The following is a 17,891-nucleotide window of genomic DNA, read 5'->3' as shown; positions in this document are numbered from 1 at the left end:
ATGATATGCTTCTCATACTGTCAAACATTAGAACAAGAAGTGAGAGTCCCATTTGCAGAAACTGTATTTCCTGGTCTCAAATACAGTTCCAACAGAACTTCTCAGATCTTGATACAAATACAAAGAAAATCCCCATATTTCAAAAATTGGTTTAACTGAAACTGAAGAACATCCACCCAACCTTCGGTTTATGGTGATTATTCTACAATATAATACAAGCTAAAAGCCAGATAATCAAGACAAGACCCTAACAGAATGCTCTCAATACTTTCCAAATGATTCATATGCTCAGTTAAGATCATGTGCTTGTGAGTTAATATTGAAATTTCCCAGTAACTATCTACATAAGACATTTTCAAGGTTGAAATGTGTAAAATTACTACAGGTGAATATTTGCAATTGATTTTTTTTTTTAAGATTTTATTTATTTGACAGAAAGTGAGAGAGGGAACACAAGCAGGGGGAAGGGCAGAGGGAGAGGGAGAAGCAGGCTCCCTGCTGAGCAAGCGGGGGGTGCTGATCCCAGGAGCCTGGGATCATGACCGGAGTTGAAGGCAGCCAGGCACCCCCACAATTGATTTTAATGATAAATAACTCTGACTTTGAACCTCACTTAAGTGACATGTTATCTCCAAAAAAGAATTTCATTCTTCCCATTAGATCTGCATTCATTTTACACAATGAATTTCATCAATAAAAATTTTATGGAAATTTGTTTTTTCTTATTACACAAGCACCTGCACAGTATCTTTAATTCTGTCTCTGACCCTATATAGAGAAAGTTTACAGACATCAGCTCCACAAGGAGAGAGGCAATAAATAAGTAAACTTGTAAAACTAACATGATCTGAAGTGGTAATATGATAAAAACAAGATGATGTCAGTAAAATCAGTAAAACAAGATGGTCGTTTTCTTTTCTTTTTTTTTTTTTAAGATTTATTTATTTACTTATTTGACAGAGAAATCACAAGTAGGCAGAGAGGCAGGGAAGGCAGAAAGCCTGATGCGGGCCTCGACCCCAGGACCCTGAGACCATGACCTGAGCCGAAGGCAGAGGCTTAACCCACTGAGCCACCCAGGCGCCCAAGGTGTTTGTTTTCTGAGGTGGTAACATTCAGCTAGGCCAAGAATGATTAAAGAAAAAAAAAAAGATAGCCAAGGGATGAATTGGGGACTTCAGGCTGAGGCCTGGTTTGGGGGTCCCAAGACCACCCATACGTTCAATGATTCACTAGCAGGAATCACAGGGCCCAGAGATAGTTAGGGCTTTAGTTTCTTATGGTAATCAGCAAGGGAAAAAGACACAACAGATGGAGTCTAGAGGCTTTGGGCACAGGCTTTCTCTGTCTCCCTCACTACCCTTCCCCAGGGGTCACACACAAATCTGCTTTACCAGCAGCAGATGCAGCAACATGGGAGCAGGGTTTTGTCCAGGGAAGCCCACTCCAGCCTTAAAGTCCAGGCTTTTTACTGGGGGCTGGTCACATAGGCACAGACCAGCCACAACTACTGAAATACCCAGAAGAAAGCAGGTGTTCAGCACCCCATGTAGATAAAACAGCCTTAAATCAATACAGGGACCATTTCAAAAGTCAAGTCTCTACACACTTGCAAGCAGGCCCTTCTAATGATAGTAACTTCAGGCTTGTTTATGTTAACTCTTTTCCTGTGCAGGCCATAAAGGTAAATCAAGAAACAGGAAGGTTAGTTTGGAGGAGTAAGGCCTCTGAGATGAACTTGGAGAAAGGGGTAGGAATAAGTTGCACCGGGCTTTGCAGATCATGGAGAGGAGTTTGGATACCTGCTAAGTGCAGAATCCATCATGGAGACTGTGAAGCAAGGGAGGGAGGTGATCTCATTTAAATTTTGAGAAAATTGCTCTGCACTATTAAGGATGTAGAGGGGAAAGAGATATAATCAGAAAGTTAGGAAGATACTATGGTCGTTCAAGCAAAATACATTTTTAATTGGGGTGGTAGGAATAAAAATGGAGAGAACTAGACAAAGATGAGATGTGTTTTGGAGTTAAAGCCAGTGGTCCTTTCTGAAGAATTGGTTGTGAAGGCATGATAGAAAGTGAGGAACCAAGGCTGTTTATTTTTTGCTTGAGCCACTGGCTCAGTGAGATGGGAGAATACTTCTGGAGAAACAGTTGGGCAGGAAGAAATTATTTACAGACATACGGATTGAAGGGAAGGCAAGAAGACTGGTGGGTTTGGGGGTTGGGGAATAAGGAAGCTCTATTTTCTTCATTTCAATAGCTGAGAGTGAGGAGGTGGTAAGGTAGGGGGTAAAATTTTGAAATTATCACTTTGGAATGTGTGAGAGTAAATATACATTAGAAAATATGTGGTGTAATTACCAAACTTGAATAGATGTCTTCTGGATAGACACAAAGGGGACATCTTTTGTCTGACAAAGCTTTTTCAGCATACCTAAGGCAGTGCTAAGAATTTGACATTTGATCCTTAAGGGGATTCAAAGAGAATTCTCCGCACCTCCCCCAAACCCCCATGCATAGTTACCACTTGTCACAATAGGCAATTGTCCATTAAGTGACCTTAGTGCTCTTCCAAGTGCCCTCTGTGACAGAAAATAAGGAAATTTATTAGCCCTAAGTTTGGTTGCATTTGTGTTCATAAAAGGGCTGCCAGTGACAGTTAGAATTACATGCTTCTTTGCTTTCATTTAGTGGGAAAAAGGATAAAAACCCTTTTCACAACTAGGAGCTAAAAATTCATTGTTCCTTCCTTTTAGTCTGATTGAGTCCATTTAGGACCCAAAGCAAACCCTGTACTAAGAGGACACCTGGGGAATACCATGTGCTGATGGGCTAAATCTGGGTTACTGAACTCAATCACTCTGTTGGAGGTGGGGAGTGGGGAATGCAGCATGAGGGGTTGGGGTATAGGGGAGCTTATTACAAGAGCATTAGACTAATCAACTGAGCAAGCAGTGTCTTTTCACTGAATCACTTGCTCTAGGTATGGGAGGACTGGATTCCTGCAGAGAAGTATAGCTTTGTGAAGGAAGGAAGGAGGTAATGAATAGTGGATATGCAGCAAGGAGCTGACCACTACAGAAACTGAAGAAAAGGGGTACCTGGGTGCCTCAGTGGGTTAAAGCCCCTGCCTTCAGCTCAGGTCATGATCCCAGGGATCATTATGGTCCTGGGATCGATCCCCGCTTGGGCTCTCTGCTCAGCGGGGAGCCTGCTTCCCACTCTCTCTCTGCCTGCCTCTCTGCCTACTTGTGATCTCTGTCAAATAAAAAAAATAAAATCTTAAAAAAAAACTGAAGAAAGAACTACAATTGGTGCACTTAATGGCTCATGTTAAAATTTTGTTTTAAAATACAGTTTTATTATGCTGTACCAAAGGCAAAGTAGAGGAGGAAGGAATATCCTTTAAAACATTGATTTTTATGAGATCCAATTAGTAATTGAAAGAGACCCTTATAGGCATCTCTGTTCTAGAGACTGAGAGTTTAAGAATGCTTATAAAAAGTCAGTGGGAGGGGCGCCTGGGTGGCTCAGTTGTTTGGGTATCTCCCTTCTGCTCAGGTCATGATCCTGGGACCCTGGGATCAAGCCCCACATTAGGCTCCCTGCTCTGTGGGAGTCTGCTTCTTTTTCTCCCTCTTCTCCTTCCGCCACTTGTTTTCCCTCTCCCTCTCCAACAATCTTAAAAAAAAAAAAAAAAAGTGGGATTGATTTTCCAGGGATAGCTTAATGTAATGGAAGAAGCCAAGAACAGAATGGATTCTGAGGACAGCACATCTCTGTTGGCTCTGCCAGCTCTGAGTGTGTGTGACTTAGGGCTTGACTGACCTCATGGGAAGACACATCTGCCTAGAAGTGGGGCCTAGATGTGTCCCCTGTAACACGCCTGGCCCATGATAGACACCCGTTAGCTGGTAGCTTGTGCGAAGGGGAGCAGTGAGAGCACAATCTGTGTTACTCCGGTATCCTAAATGACCATTTTTTAATCATAGGAGAAAATAAAATGTACTTAATGAACATAATTTAATCTTTCTTCAGTAAGTTAGGCCTTGAAAATTTGTAGTGATTTAAATCTTAGATCCTGTTACTGATATAAGTTCAGAACAGTTTGAATATGTGGTAATCCTATGCCATGTTCATACTGTATGTTTTAAAACAAGTTTCAGGTATATACTCCTTACCATTTCATTTAACTTTCTTGGAAAGCTTGAAAAGCTCAGTAATTAAGATTATTTGCTATCTAAACTGTAGATAAATGAAAGTCCTTGTCATTTGTGAGATATGAAATTTGGAGACAAAACTGATGTTCCTTGAAATCCATTATCTACCTCATCACATTTAGGCAGATAAAGTATATGGATTGCTGAGAGGTGCTTTTTGTGAACATGTAAAAATGTTTTATGTTATAGAAGGACCTATAAAATATTTATTACTGGCAAAAAATTGACTGATCTACTAGTATATATTTACTTTCTTTTTCAAATTTTTATTTAAATGCTAGTTAACATACAGTATAATATTGGTTTTAGGAGAATTTATTGATTCATCACTAACATACAACACCCAGTGCTCATCCCAACAAGCGTGCTCCTTAAAACTCCTCACCATCTAGCCCATCCCCCACCCGACCCCCATCCACCAACCCTCAGTTTATTCTCTGTCATTAAGAGTCTATTATGGTTTGCTTCCCTTTTTTTCCCCCTTCCCAAATGTTCATCTGTTCTATTTCTTAAATTCCACATAGGAGTAAAATCATAGGGTTATTTGTCTTTCTCTGACATTTTGCTAAGCATAATACTCTTTAGCTCCATCCACAGCATTGAATATGGCAAGATTTCGTTCTTTCTGATGACTGAGTTATATTCCATTGTGTATATATACCACATCTTCTTTATCCATTCATCAGTCGATGGATATCTGGGCTCTTTCCATAGTTTCCGAGTCTCCTATTGATGCTGCTATACTTAAGTTTGCCCGTCCTTCATATCCATTGACTTCTACTGAATAAGAACATTCTAGTTTTAGTCCAGTACTTAAGTTTATTATGTTCAGTTTTTCACACATAAATACCCTATTTTATTACATGGTAAACTGTTCTTTAGTTTATTTGAGAGAGGAATGCACGTGCACAAGCAGGGGGAGGGCTGAAGGGAGAGGGTTCCAAACTGACTCTGCGCTGAGTGTGGAGCCTGGTACAGGTTCAACTGCATGACCCTGAGATCATGACCGAAGCTGAAATCAAGAACCGGATACTTAACTGATTGAGCCACCAGGTGCCCCTATATGGTACACTTTAAAGTCTGCAGTTTTGTTTTGTTGTTTTTTTTTTTTTAAGATTTTATTTATTTGTTTGACAGAGAGATCACAAGTAGGCAGAGAGGCAGGCAGAGAGAGAAAGAGGGAGAAGCAGGCTCCCCGCTGAGCAGAGAGCCCGATTCGGGGCTCGATCCCAGGACTCTGGGATCATGACCTGAGCCAAAGGCAGAGGTTTTAACCCACTGAGCCACCCAGGCACCCAAGTCTGCAGTCTTGATTACTTACAGTTGCATAAATCTTTGAACAATTTTTATTTAGTGATCTTAGATTCCTGGGTTAATTTTAATTACTTTGAAAACCTGTCAGGTTTGTAACTGTATACTATAAATTGTAAATGGTATATGATACAGTCTAAATTTATCAGAATGTTTTCTTTGGAAACTGAAATGTCTCTATTTTTACAATAACACAAGCAGATATATAATTTGAAACAAATGCACTTTAGTATTTGGCTTATTTTACTAAAAGTACTTGTGTTCTGGGGCACCTGGGTGGATGTCAGTTAACTGCCTTCAGCTCAGGTCATGATCCTGGGGTCCTGCAGTCAAGCCCTGTGTCAGGCTCTCTGTTCAGCAGGGAGTCTGCTTCTCGCACTCCTTCTGTGCTTTCTCTCTCTCTCACATAAATGAATAAAATCTTTAAAAAATATATAAGTACTTATGTTCTGGAACTGAATTAGCTGCCGAATTGACTTACCTATTCATTTTTGTAGGCTACAGTTCATGAAGAAAATACAGAGCCCTGACTTTTTGACTTTGAAAATACAAAGAGCTGGGAAAAAATTTTTAAACAGCACAAATGGGTACACAGGATAAATAACAACAGATATAATTTTTTGAAAGATTAGTAGTTTTGGGGTGCCTGGTGGAGCATGCGACACTTGATCTCAGAGTTTTGAGTTCACATCCTATGTTGGGTGTAGAGATTACTTAAAATCTTTGTTTAGGGGCGCCTGGGTGGCTCAGCGGGTTAAAGCCTCTGCCTTCATCTTAGGTCATAATCCTGGGGTCCTGGGATCGAGCCCTGCATCGGGCTTTCTGCTCTGCAGGGAGCCTGTTTCCTCCTCTCTCTCTCTGCCTGCCTCTCTGCCTACTTGTGATCTCTGTCAAGTAAATAAATAAAATCTTAAAAAAAAAAAAAAGTTTTTTGAGAAGGGTGCCTGGCTTGCTTAGTCAGTAGAATATGTGATTCTTGATCTTGGGGTCATGAGTTCAAGCCCCATATTGGGTGTAGAGTCTACTAAAAAAAAATTTTTTTAATTTAAAAAAAATCATGAAAAATAAAAAATAAGCATTTTTATTTCTATCCTGAAATCCTATTTAGAAAAACTACACTGTCTTATAAAATAATATGAACTTAGCTTTTTACCAAATATCTGTCTATATGGCTGAAAATTTGTTTTGAGATCTAGTCAGTTGCCTTTCTCAATTTATGCTTGCTTTTTCATCTCTCCTTCAGATAACATGATATTGAATAGCATTAGTAACTAATAGTAACAAAGATAGCATTCAGATAACTGAATATAATGTGATATTTAATTATTGTACAATATTTGTATATTTCTCCACATAATTATGTAAAGGTTTAACACATATCTAGGGGTGCCTGGGTGGCTCAAGTCTGTTAAGCGTTTGCCTTCTGCTTAGGTCATGGTCCCAGGGTCCTGGGATTGAGCCCCACATAGAGCCCTGCATCAGGCTCTCTGCTCCACAGGGAGCCTGCTTCTCCCTATCCAGCTCCCCCTGCTTGTGCCCCCATGCTCCCCACCCCCCACCCCGCCCCGTCAAATAACTAAGCAAAATATTTTTTAAAAATTTAACAATATCTAAAACATGCATTATTTTTGACTAGTTTAAAGCTTGTGATTGCCTAATTTTGTCTAAATGTTATTTTCTCAAAAATGCAATTTGAACTATTGCCTGAAGAAGTATTTTGCATTTTTTCTTTTCCTTCTTCTTTCCTTTTCTCTTTTATTACAATTTCTTAACTGAGGTATAGTTGACACACAATGTTAGGTGAGTTTCAGGTGTCCAGTGTCACGTCTGGTCAAGTGTGTGCGTTCTTCTGCACTCGCCATGAGCGTGGCTGTGATCTGTGACCGCACGTGCAATGCCGTCACGGTTCTGCTACCTCGTGTCTCCCACTCCCTCTCCTCCAGCTTGTCCATCCCTCACCACCCTCCCCTCTGGCAACCATCAGCTCTTTGTATTTATGAGTGTTTCTTTTTTTTGAATTTAGTATTAGTTTTGAGCTATTTTTTATTAAGTACACAGTCTTACTTTGGCCCATACTTTTCCATGTTTCAGAAAGTACGCATCAGCTATCGAAATGGAAACATTTGCAGTAGGCATATTATAACTTTTGGATTTTATCTTTATTTAGCTACAGCTCCTTCCATCCACATCTGGGATGCAGTGAACAAGCAGACTTTATCTATACTGAGATGCTACCATTCAAAGGGGGTGTGTTCAGTCAGCTTCAGTGCTACTGGAAAGCTATTGCTGTCTGTGGGGCTGGACCCAGAACACACAGTTACTATCTGGAGATGGCAGGAAGGTAGGGTTCTTTTTCCTTTTGTAATTTACAAAAACAATAAGTATACTAGGGTAATATGAATTCTCTAGCATTTGCCTTACCTTAGTGATGAAACCATTTTTTATTTTAGCCTCTACAGTACACAGCTGATGCTACTTTTGGTATGTTCCACTTAGAAAACTCAGTGAAAGCAGCTCACAAAACATACATCAATGAAAGTTATTACTACTATATATGATTCACTGCTCTTTCCTTTCACTAAGAAACCATATCTGAGTCTCTTTGCAATTATTATTTGGTTGGTTATGGAGGGCCTTAGTCAAGGATGGAAACGAAGTATATTGTGACAATGACCATCAAAAGGGTAATATTACTTATACTTTAGACAAAACTTTTCTATAGCTTATGTCTAGCTGCTATAAAAAGCGAAGTTCACAGAGCCACACAGAAGAAAGTAAGCTGTAATTTCTAAAATCTGGCATGGGCCTTCAGTGATAATAAAGCTCCCGTTAATACACATACCCCTTGAGAAACTCCGTCAGAAGGACTCTTTCCACAGGTCCTGTGATTGCTAGGTAGCTGTGCAAGGGGCATGCTGCCTCATAAGTATTTGTTTTTTGAGCTATATATTTTGAACAACTGATTGTGTAAAAATTGGCATCTTATACTAACCTCGTTAATTTTGTTGTCCCAATCAGGTACCAAAATTGCCAGCAGAGCTGGTCACAACCAACGTATTTTTGTGGCTGAATTCCGACCAGATTCAGATTCCCAGTTTGTCTCTGTGGGAGTCAAACACGTGAAGTTCTGGACACTGGCAGGAAGGGCTCTTCTTAGCAAAAAAGGGCTCCTGAGCACAGTGGAAGATGCCCGGATGCAGACCATGCTTGCTGTTGCATTTGGTGCAGTATGTCTCTTAAAATGCATGTGCTAGCGTATCTCAGAATTACAGAAATTGGACTACTTCCAATTTTCTTTTTCCTTTTTTAATATTTTACTTATTTGTCAGAGCGAGCGAGTGAGCACAGGCAGGCAGAGTGGCAGAGGGAGAAGCAGGCTCCTTGTCAAGCAAGTAGCCCCATATGGGACTCAATCCCAGGGATCAGGACCAGAGCCGAAGGCAGCCGCTTAACCGACTGAACTAACCAGGCATCCCTACTTTCAATTTTGTTATTTTAAATAGATAAGCCACCATAACCTTCTATGGCATTGTGACCCACTAATCATTACCTATGTCCTGGTCATGCATACATTTCCCCTTTCAGAGTCTGATACTTTCAGAAATGAGACAGTGGGAAAGAAAATTAATGAGGGTGAAGGATTATAATACAACATTTGAGTCCTGAGGCCACTGCCATTCTTAAAAGCTTTCAATAATTTTGTCATTGTCACCCTAAAACTCCTAAAATTTCTATCCTCCTAGTTGTTCCTCATAATCCTAAAGATTGGTCAGAATACAGAAAGATGAATCAGGAAATGTGATTTTCTACTGTTTAAGGTGGTGATGGGGTTTAGGATTTCCTTTGCTTTCTATCATCGTAAGTCACTGCTTAGCACATAGTTGGAAGTGCGCTGGGCCAGTGCTGCTCGCTCCACTCACTCAGCTGAGAGGAGGAGGAAGGAGAGCACAACTCCTGGCCTGCACAGAGTGTTCTAGAGAGCCTATCCCGCCCCTCCCCCATCCCATCTGGGCTGACGATCACAGTCCACAGCTTTCCTTTAATACTCGGTACCCTGCCCAGGCTTTTTAAATCCTTCCGTGCATTGAAAACCTAAGTGGATTTCCTTACTAACATGTTTATGTGGGTATGTAATGTGAAGAAAATTATACTTTTAGAAACTTTAAGCACATGTTTTCGAGAAAAAGACCGTTGTAAATGTGGTTGTACCATGTCAGATTTCCGTTGAACATTTTGGGCCTTCATTACGTAAGACCAGTAATCATTATCTAGCAGAAAAAAATCACACATTCATATGCTTCTGGCATTTAATATGTCCGTGTAGATTAATTTTCTTCCTGGATAAAATTTCTTATGTAGCCAGTTGCCTGTGCCCGACAGAAGATAAACTTGAAGACTAAAATGTTAGTCATAATTGATGGAGGTTTGAAGCAACAGAACGATCAGGGTGTTTTGTTACATAGCGAGATGGGTTTATGTCCAGTTTAGGCTCTTTTTGCACATCCTCTTTGCCAAGGGGCTAAAAGCAAGGGAGGTAAAATACTGGTTTCTATACCTGAAGCATTCACATTCTAGTTGCAGGTAAGGCAGGGATTCATGATGCTTCTAGATGACAAATGTAATTATTGTTATCTAAATATAAGGCACAGAGAAGATGCGTAAATGCTGAGGAATTCGGAGTCACATTAAATCGTTGATGGGGCGGCGCCTAGCTGGCTCAGTCCCTGGAGCGGGCGACTCTTGATCCCCCCAGTCAGGAGTTCGAGCTGCATGTTGAGGGTAGAGAGGACTTAAAAAAAAATTGTTGTAGGGAAATTAATATACCAACCATATAGTATTCTCAGATTAAAGAAAACCTTTGTTTTGTTGTAATTCAAAATTAATTTTCCTATCGGTTCTTTCCATATTGTTTCTGGTGAAAGATCTGGTGCCATTGGCTCCAACAGTGAAGCTAAAACGGATGAAAATAGCACAGGATACAGAATTTCTCGTCTTCACATAAAGGAAGTAGGACTGCAATCTTCAGAGTGATCTAAAGCCCTATTACTTTTGGCACCTTATCAAATTTATCTTATTTTGTATCACATTGACTTTGCTATTTTAAGACGCCATGGCAAACATTAATTTCATATAAAACTTCATGAATTAGTGAAGCTTAAAAATTCCCACAGCTTTGTCCTATTCATGAATTCTATACATAGTTTTACTTTCCGTGATAAAATACCAACCTAGTGAAAAGTTACTTTCACGTCCTGTTCCTACTTTTCTTTTACTCTCAGTGACTAATGACCTCAAGTTATTTCTCGGGCAACTGAAAGGAAGCAGCCCGAAGGGATGATATAAACCAGAATGATATTTTAGAAACGGACAGGACTCTGGAGCCTGAACTCCCTCATTTTACACGTGAAAAAGTGGTTCCTCCTAGAGGTTACAATCTTTCGGAGGTCAGTCCAGTGAGCGTGCAGCAGAGCCGCACAGCAGGCCGTGACAAAGCCATTAGGGATTTCTGGTCCCTGCCCATGGCTTTCCCCCAAACACCCGCTGGGCCAAGTGGGAGGGAGGCCACACTTATAGTAGAGAATTGTGTGTTTCAGCTCTATTTGAACTTTTGATGAGTTTATCTCCCCCTTCCCCACTCCTTTTCAGAATAACTTGACGTTTACAGGTACTATCAGTGGAGATGTCTGTGTGTGGAAAGATCACATTTTGTGTAGAATCGTGGCCAGAGCTCACAACGGGCCTGTGTTTGCCATGTACACCACGCTGCGGGACGGCCTTATTGTGACCGGCGGCAAGGAAAGGCCGTGAGTCCTTCTCCTGTGCATGGCCTCACTGTGTGTCTGTGTATTGGGCTTGGCCTGTGGTTTGCAGTTCATTATTCTAGTTCTTTCTAGAATATCCCCTCTGCATTTCCTCCTGTGCTTCACTCTTATTGCCTCTGATGTGCCTTCTTGTTGACTCTTAAGTGCTGGTCTTTAAAGTCACTTGCAATTGTTTTTCATACTATAGAGAAGCCTAGACCGCAGTAATCAGGGTGAGAATTTTTGAGGTAGTAGTGAGGCACACACAGAACTGATTTTCGTCATGTCTGTGTCCCGTGTACACATTTGCTAGGTCAGAGGGGACCCGTGGGAGAATCTCTGCCCTCACACCCAGGATGCACCTGGACCGCCTGCTCCCTTCTTGGTCCGGACGGACACTTGCTGTCTCAGCAGAGGATGAGAGGTTGCTGGAGACAAACTGCCTTGTTTGCTTCTCCTTGAGGCAAACTTGTGACATAAAATTACATCATACAGGGCTTCAAAAATTTAAGTCTAAGGAAAGGCCTTTTTCTGAGTGCTTTGAAAACCTCCCAGAAGCCAGATACTTAGAATTGATTTTCTGCCGACATATTCACGTGAAAATGCAGTGTTTATGCGTCCAAGCAGTACATTTCCAGAAAGGATTGAGAGAAGCCTTACGGGTATGAAGCACAAATGCGGTAGCTTTTGTCTTTCACATGAAGGAGACCATTATAGTACACGGGCATGTTTTTGTCCCAAGACAAGCAGTTCATCTCACAGAAAATAAAATTTTACATTCTTCAGATTCCCAAATGAAAAAACCATAAATGGGCTATATTCTGTCTTTTCCATATTACTCTGATGCTGGGGCTTCCCACACGCCACACAGTCTGCACACCTCTGCTCGTGGGCAGCCGCTGAGTTGGGTGGTTTCATCATGGGAGGAAAGGTGCTTACCTTTTGGCCATTAAAAATTTCTACAGCACAGCACCTGTCATCTTATCATCTGGCCTTACATTTTCATGATCATTTTAACATCACACATTATTTTACACATTTCCTTAATCAAGAGAATACATTATGTAGGGGGTGGGATCTAAGTAAGATTATGCTTATGTCAGAAAAATGAAGTAAAATCAGTTTAAACTGAATGAGGTACCGTGTATCTTAAAATTGCTGTAAAAAGTTAATATTGGGGCCTTTTCTCCCCTAGTCTGCTTACAATTTGTTTCTATTCTGCTTATAAAACGTATTTGTTTCAAAAATTATTTGGAACAGCTAATAAATGCTTATTTTGGTTTGGGTTGCTACTAGGTCGAAAGAAGGCGGCGCAGTCAAACTGTGGGATCAGGAGCTGAGGCGATGCCGCGCCTTCAGGCTCGAGACCGGACAAGTCACGGACTGTGTTCGTTCTGTGTGCAGAGGCAAAGTAAGAAAGATGTTCCTTGAGCCATTACGGTGCAGCAGAAAGTAGAGGACAGTTATTCGTGGGGTTCTCTCACCCTCTGGAACTTGATGAGTGATAGAAGAGAGGAGTTTGCTGGTCGGCCCTCCCCTGCCTCCCCTGCTTCCGGCGCCAGGCCAGCCAGAGGACGGGGCGGGGGCGCTCTTCTCGGTACTCTCGGCCAGTCTCCGTGTGTTCTTCAATCCACTAGTTCAGCTGTGGCAGGCAGAAGTGGAATTTCTTGCCAGTCAACGCATTTTGATTAGAGCAGTTTTTAAATTTTTTTTTTTTAAGTACTCTCCCCTGCAACGTGGGCTTAAACTCATGACCCCAACATTGAGTCGCTCACTCTACCAACTAAGCCACCCAGGTGCCCCATGTTTGCTTTTTTAAAATACCCATTACCATAAAAAATGTTGACCGTGCATGAACTTGTAGTGAGTCTATTTATAAGTCCTACACGTGTTATTCTCAGTCCATGTATCCATTGGTTAAACTTACCTTTTAAAAATTTCTATTAATTTATAATGTATTATTAGCCCCAGGGGTACAGGTCTGTGAATCGTCAGGCTTACATATTTCACAGCACTCCCCATATCACATACCTTCCCCAGTGTCCATAACCCAACCACCCTCTCCCTACTCCCCCCTCCCCCCAGCAAACTTTCAGTTTGTTTCCTGAGATTAGGAGTCTCTTACGGTTTGTCTCCCTCCTGATCCCATCTTGTTACATTTTTTCCCTCCCTACCCCGCAAACCTTTCTCTGATTGACTTATTTCACTCAGCACAATACCCTCTAGTTCCATCTACACTGTTGCAAATGGCAAGATTTCATTTTTGATGGCTGCATAGTATTCCATTGTGTATATATACCACTAAACTTACCTTTATTTATACTTCCCTCTTAACTAAAATCTAGTACTTCCTTCCTGTATCCCAGTGCACTTACACCTCCTTGGAAATCAGCTTAAAATAGAGGCCAAGTTCAAACTCTGACTGGCAAAGCCAGGTCCTGGGATACTAGAGCACAGTTGTGTTCTTTTGCACGGATTCTGCCAGGCAGCCCAGCCCGGTGCTCCTGCAGGTGTGCCTCTAGTCAAAGGAAACCGCAGGAGCTAAGGCCTGGCTTGCTCCTAGAGCAGTCACAGCAGAAAAGTTCTCTGAAAGGAGGTCAGTAGGGTCCTTCTTAAGTTATTGAAAGCAACTGTTTTAGTACATTAAATGTATTGGTCCCATTTGTGTTTTAGGGCAAGATCCTAGTTGGGACAAGAAACGCAGAGATCATCGAAGTTGGAGAGAAAAATGCAGCATGTAATATTCTAGTTAATGGCCATGTGGACGGACCCATATGGGGACTGGTGACACATCCTTCCCGGGATTTTTTCCTTTCTGCTGCGGAAGATGGGACAGTGAGACTCTGGGATATTGCTGATAAAGTAGGTACAGTTTTCTTTCTTAAAGTTAGAATTTCTAAGGACAGTGTTAAGTCCTAAATTGCTAGCACTTAAATAACTATTTGAGAATTAAGAATTTTGAAAAGAAATTGGTTTACTTTATAAGTACTCTATTTAATGTAGTTCTCTATGGCTCTTGGTTCTTATGCAGAAGATGTTAAACAAAGTGAATTTGGGACATGCTGCCCGTACCGTGTGTTACAGCCCTGAAGGGGATATGGTGGCTATTGGAATGAAAAATGGAGAATTTATTATTTTACTGGTGAGCTCCCTAAAAATATGGGGAAAGAAGAGAGACAGACGATGTGCAGTCCATGATATCAGGTTAGTCAACAAGTGGAATAGAATTTTTAGTATATACATTCTTAAATGACCCAGGTTACACTTGGAAACAGGTTCTTGGTGCCTATAGCATTTAATGACATCCTACACTGTATGCTGGAATGTGGCTGTTTGTATGCTTATTTACTGCTTGCTGCATTACCTATCCATTGGCACCAACCATGGTGCCTTATAACGGCATGTACTTGGGGAATGTTTGACGAGTTAGTATCACACTGGATGTGTCCAGCAAGTTGATTCATCCAAGAATTATGTTCCACTGTACAGAAGAGAGCCATCTGTCCTTTGTAAGTTGTCAACCTGGATAATTAAAGTCGTAACTGCACATCTCAATGGAATACATAGTCGCTCAGTTAATGAGTACTCGTCAAGGTACCTGGGTGGCTCAGTTAGTTGAGCGCCTGATTTCTGCTCAAGTCACTATCTCGGTCCTGGGACCAAGCCCCTTGGTGGGCTCCCTGCTCAGTGGGAAGTCTGCTTCTCCCTGTTCCTCTGCTGCTCCCCTCTCAAATGAATAAAATATTTTAAAAAAATTTAATACTCCTCAAACACCTATGCCCCAGACTCTGAATTCTTGAATGTTTACATTCCAGTGTGTAAGCTTATTTTGACAATGGCTACCATTTACTGAGTACTTCTGTGTGATCAAGATTTTTGAATCCAGTTGTTAAAAGCTTGTATTCTTTTCATTAGTAAAACCCTTTTACACATGAAACCTTCCTCAGAATTTCAATATATAAACTTCCTGCAGGCCCATTTTCCTAAAGAACCTCAACTGAATTGTCCCATGCTATTTCCCATGCCCACTAGGCACGTGTTTGTCTTTTAAGATAACTCCTAAACTTCAGGTAGTGTCACTTCATCTGTCACCTGAGGCAAATTAATCTGGTCTGTTTCCAGATGAAGGAATCCTATCTTGGTAAATTTGGTGTATTATATAGCTGAAAGAGTTATGTATATGTTAGTGGCTTTTTCAAAACTTAGATCTTTTTAAAGGAATCAGATGAAGAATCAGGAGCCACTTAAAACTGTAATAAAGTGTAAGCTATTTCATGTAACACACACAAAATCTCAATGTACACAATCAGTTGTATTTTGAGTAAATCCTGTATCTTTGGGTTAATCTACTTGAGGCCAGATCACACACATACTTGTTTTTGAGAGGTAGAAAGCAAGTCACTGGTTTTAAATGTTTATGGGATTTAATGTGGTCTAATGCGTCTTTCACGTGTTTTATCACCTCTCCAGATTTAGTCCAGATTCCCGGTTTCTGGCAGTGGGCTCTAGTGAGAACTCCGTGGATTTTTATGACCTAACACTGGGTCCCACCCTTACCAGAATCAGCTACTGCAGGGACATTCCCAGCTTTGTCATTCAAATGGACTTCTCTGCAGATAGCAGGTATCTCCAGGTATGGTACCAGTAACAGAAAAGCCAGTTTACACAAGCTGTCTAATACTGTTAGTGGACGCATTTACAAATGAGTTTTAGGGATGCCTGGCTGGCTCAGTCAGCAGAGCCTTTGGCTCTTAAATCTCGGAGCTGTGAGTTCGAGCCCCACACTGGCCGATAACTTTCTGAAAAACTCCTGAGTTCCAGAGCTTCTGAACTCTTGCCTTTATTTACGCTTCACGGTTTCTGCATTAATATCCTATTCTTTCTAGTCCTCTTCTCCATTTTTTCTAACGGGCTTTTGTAGTCATGGTTAATGTTATAATGTTAGAAATATAAATCAAACAGCACACTTTGCCAGTTATCCTATAGCCTTCTGATGTGTCTCTCACATAAGGGAATTCTTGTCCCATTTTAACATGATACAAGGTCTCCACTGGTTGCTATAAACGACATGTTTATGAAGTGCCTTCAGGAAAACCTGTTACGGATCAGGCCACCATGGATAGGATCACTTGGGCTACGTGGACTAGGTAAGAACTGACCGAAGGTCAGCCAGGGAAACTGGGAAATCCTATTGCTCATCAGTCAGAGCCATTCCACTAGGGAACAGTAGTTGAGTTTTAGGTTTGTTACCGTATCTTGAATTCTTCCTAAGAGGATGACGACAGGTTTATGCTGGAACTTCTATTCACTGAACACAGTCCCATGCTTTATCAAAGTTAAAAGCCTTTAAAGAGGCCCTGATAGTTTTCTTTAACATAGTTGGTTTAATAACAAGCAATAAAACCACATACTGGGTACTATTAAGCAGTTGCATTACTTATCTAAAGGAGTGCTATCTTGCAGTTATTAGAAATGGAACCTTATAAATTTGTTGTTTAACAGGTAACCATGAGTAGTCATCTTTTTTAATCCATCAAATTCCTAAAGCATAAGCCTCTTTTAATTTTAAAGTAACATAATTAAGTAGGGATTAATTAACAAAAAACCTTTTCAGTGTGGTACATCTGTTTGCTATGGTGGATTTTCTTTAATTCCTTCCCTCTAGTATTCTAGGGGATGAAGTTATGGGAATCTGGTCCAGACACACTGAGAAAGCCAATGTCAACTGTGCCTGCGTATCTCATTCAGGAATCAGCCTTGTAACAGGAGATGACTTTGGCATGGTTAAGTTATTTGACTTCCCGTGTCCTGAAAAATTTGTAAGTTTTTGTTTGGTTTTGTTTTTTTACGTAGCTTTAACTAGTTTAGATATCTGATCATTAGTACTTCTTCCCCCATAATGTAATACCTAAATATGTTACCGTCTTCTGATTTGGAAACATTTATGTTCCTAAAATCTTTTCAAAACTTCCTAAATCCCTTACTCTGAAGTAAAAGCTTTTAAAAATCATCTCCCCATGCCAAGTAACACCATCTTTGCAAACTATCCTAATAAAGCTGTGATTAGCCTTTTTATCAAACCTTTACTCGGTTACGAAGTTTCAAATGCTTTTCCTACGAGGAAAATGTTCAGAGTGCCTGGAGACCTCTGACTGCCCAAATTCGGTGCCGATCCATTAACTAACATTAGTAATGCTGGCTATGGCCCAAACTGCCTACCTCTCTTCACAGCCCATGACAGAGACCTAGGGTCCCAACATCCTGAGCTTTCTCGTTGTTTTTCAGGCAAAGCACAAAAGGTTCTTCGGTCATTCACCTCATGTGACAAATATTCGATTTACCAGCGGTGATCGACATGTTGTTAGTGCTGGAGGTGACGACTGCAGGTGAGTAACTTTCTCAGCCCAAGAAGAACAGGCTATCTTACTAGTTCTTAAGAGATCTAGTATCATCTATCAGGTGACAGACTCTGCAAGCCAACAACATAGAAAGGGAGCATAACTGGCCAGCTCAATGGAGGCTCATACAATGGTAATATGAAATAAAAGGAGTTAATG

General features: G+C 40.9%; 1 protein-coding gene across 7 annotated transcripts in view; it reads left to right on the top strand.

The window, feature by feature from the left end:
- Positions 1-17,891, top strand: part of EML5 (EMAP like 5) — a 171,622-nt gene that overhangs the window by 152,276 nt on the left and 1,455 nt on the right. For all 7 annotated transcript variants that reach the window (XM_032878580.1, XM_032878579.1, XM_032878577.1 and 4 more), the window contains 10 exons: positions 7,701-7,874; positions 8,552-8,760; positions 11,180-11,337; positions 12,631-12,745; positions 14,008-14,196; positions 14,366-14,538; positions 15,805-15,967; positions 16,378-16,481; positions 17,000-17,153; positions 17,620-17,720. In XM_032878580.1, the coding sequence (XP_032734471.1) occupies positions 7,701-7,874; positions 8,552-8,760; positions 11,180-11,337; positions 12,631-12,745; positions 14,008-14,196; positions 14,366-14,538; positions 15,805-15,967; positions 16,378-16,481; positions 17,000-17,153; positions 17,620-17,720 (1,540 nt within the window). The remainder of the gene's footprint in view (positions 1-7,700; positions 7,875-8,551; positions 8,761-11,179; positions 11,338-12,630; positions 12,746-14,007; positions 14,197-14,365; positions 14,539-15,804; positions 15,968-16,377; positions 16,482-16,999; positions 17,154-17,619; positions 17,721-17,891) is intronic.

The sequence above is a fragment of the Lontra canadensis genome, unplaced genomic scaffold (assembly GCF_010015895.1).
Source record: "Lontra canadensis isolate GAN:19392208 unplaced genomic scaffold, GSC_riverotter_1.0 scaffold64, whole genome shotgun sequence".
In the NCBI taxonomy this organism is placed as follows: Eukaryota; Metazoa; Chordata; class Mammalia; order Carnivora; family Mustelidae; genus Lontra; species Lontra canadensis.
Note: the sequence above shows the minus strand (reverse complement) of the source record. Positions and strands in the feature narration are given on the sequence as shown.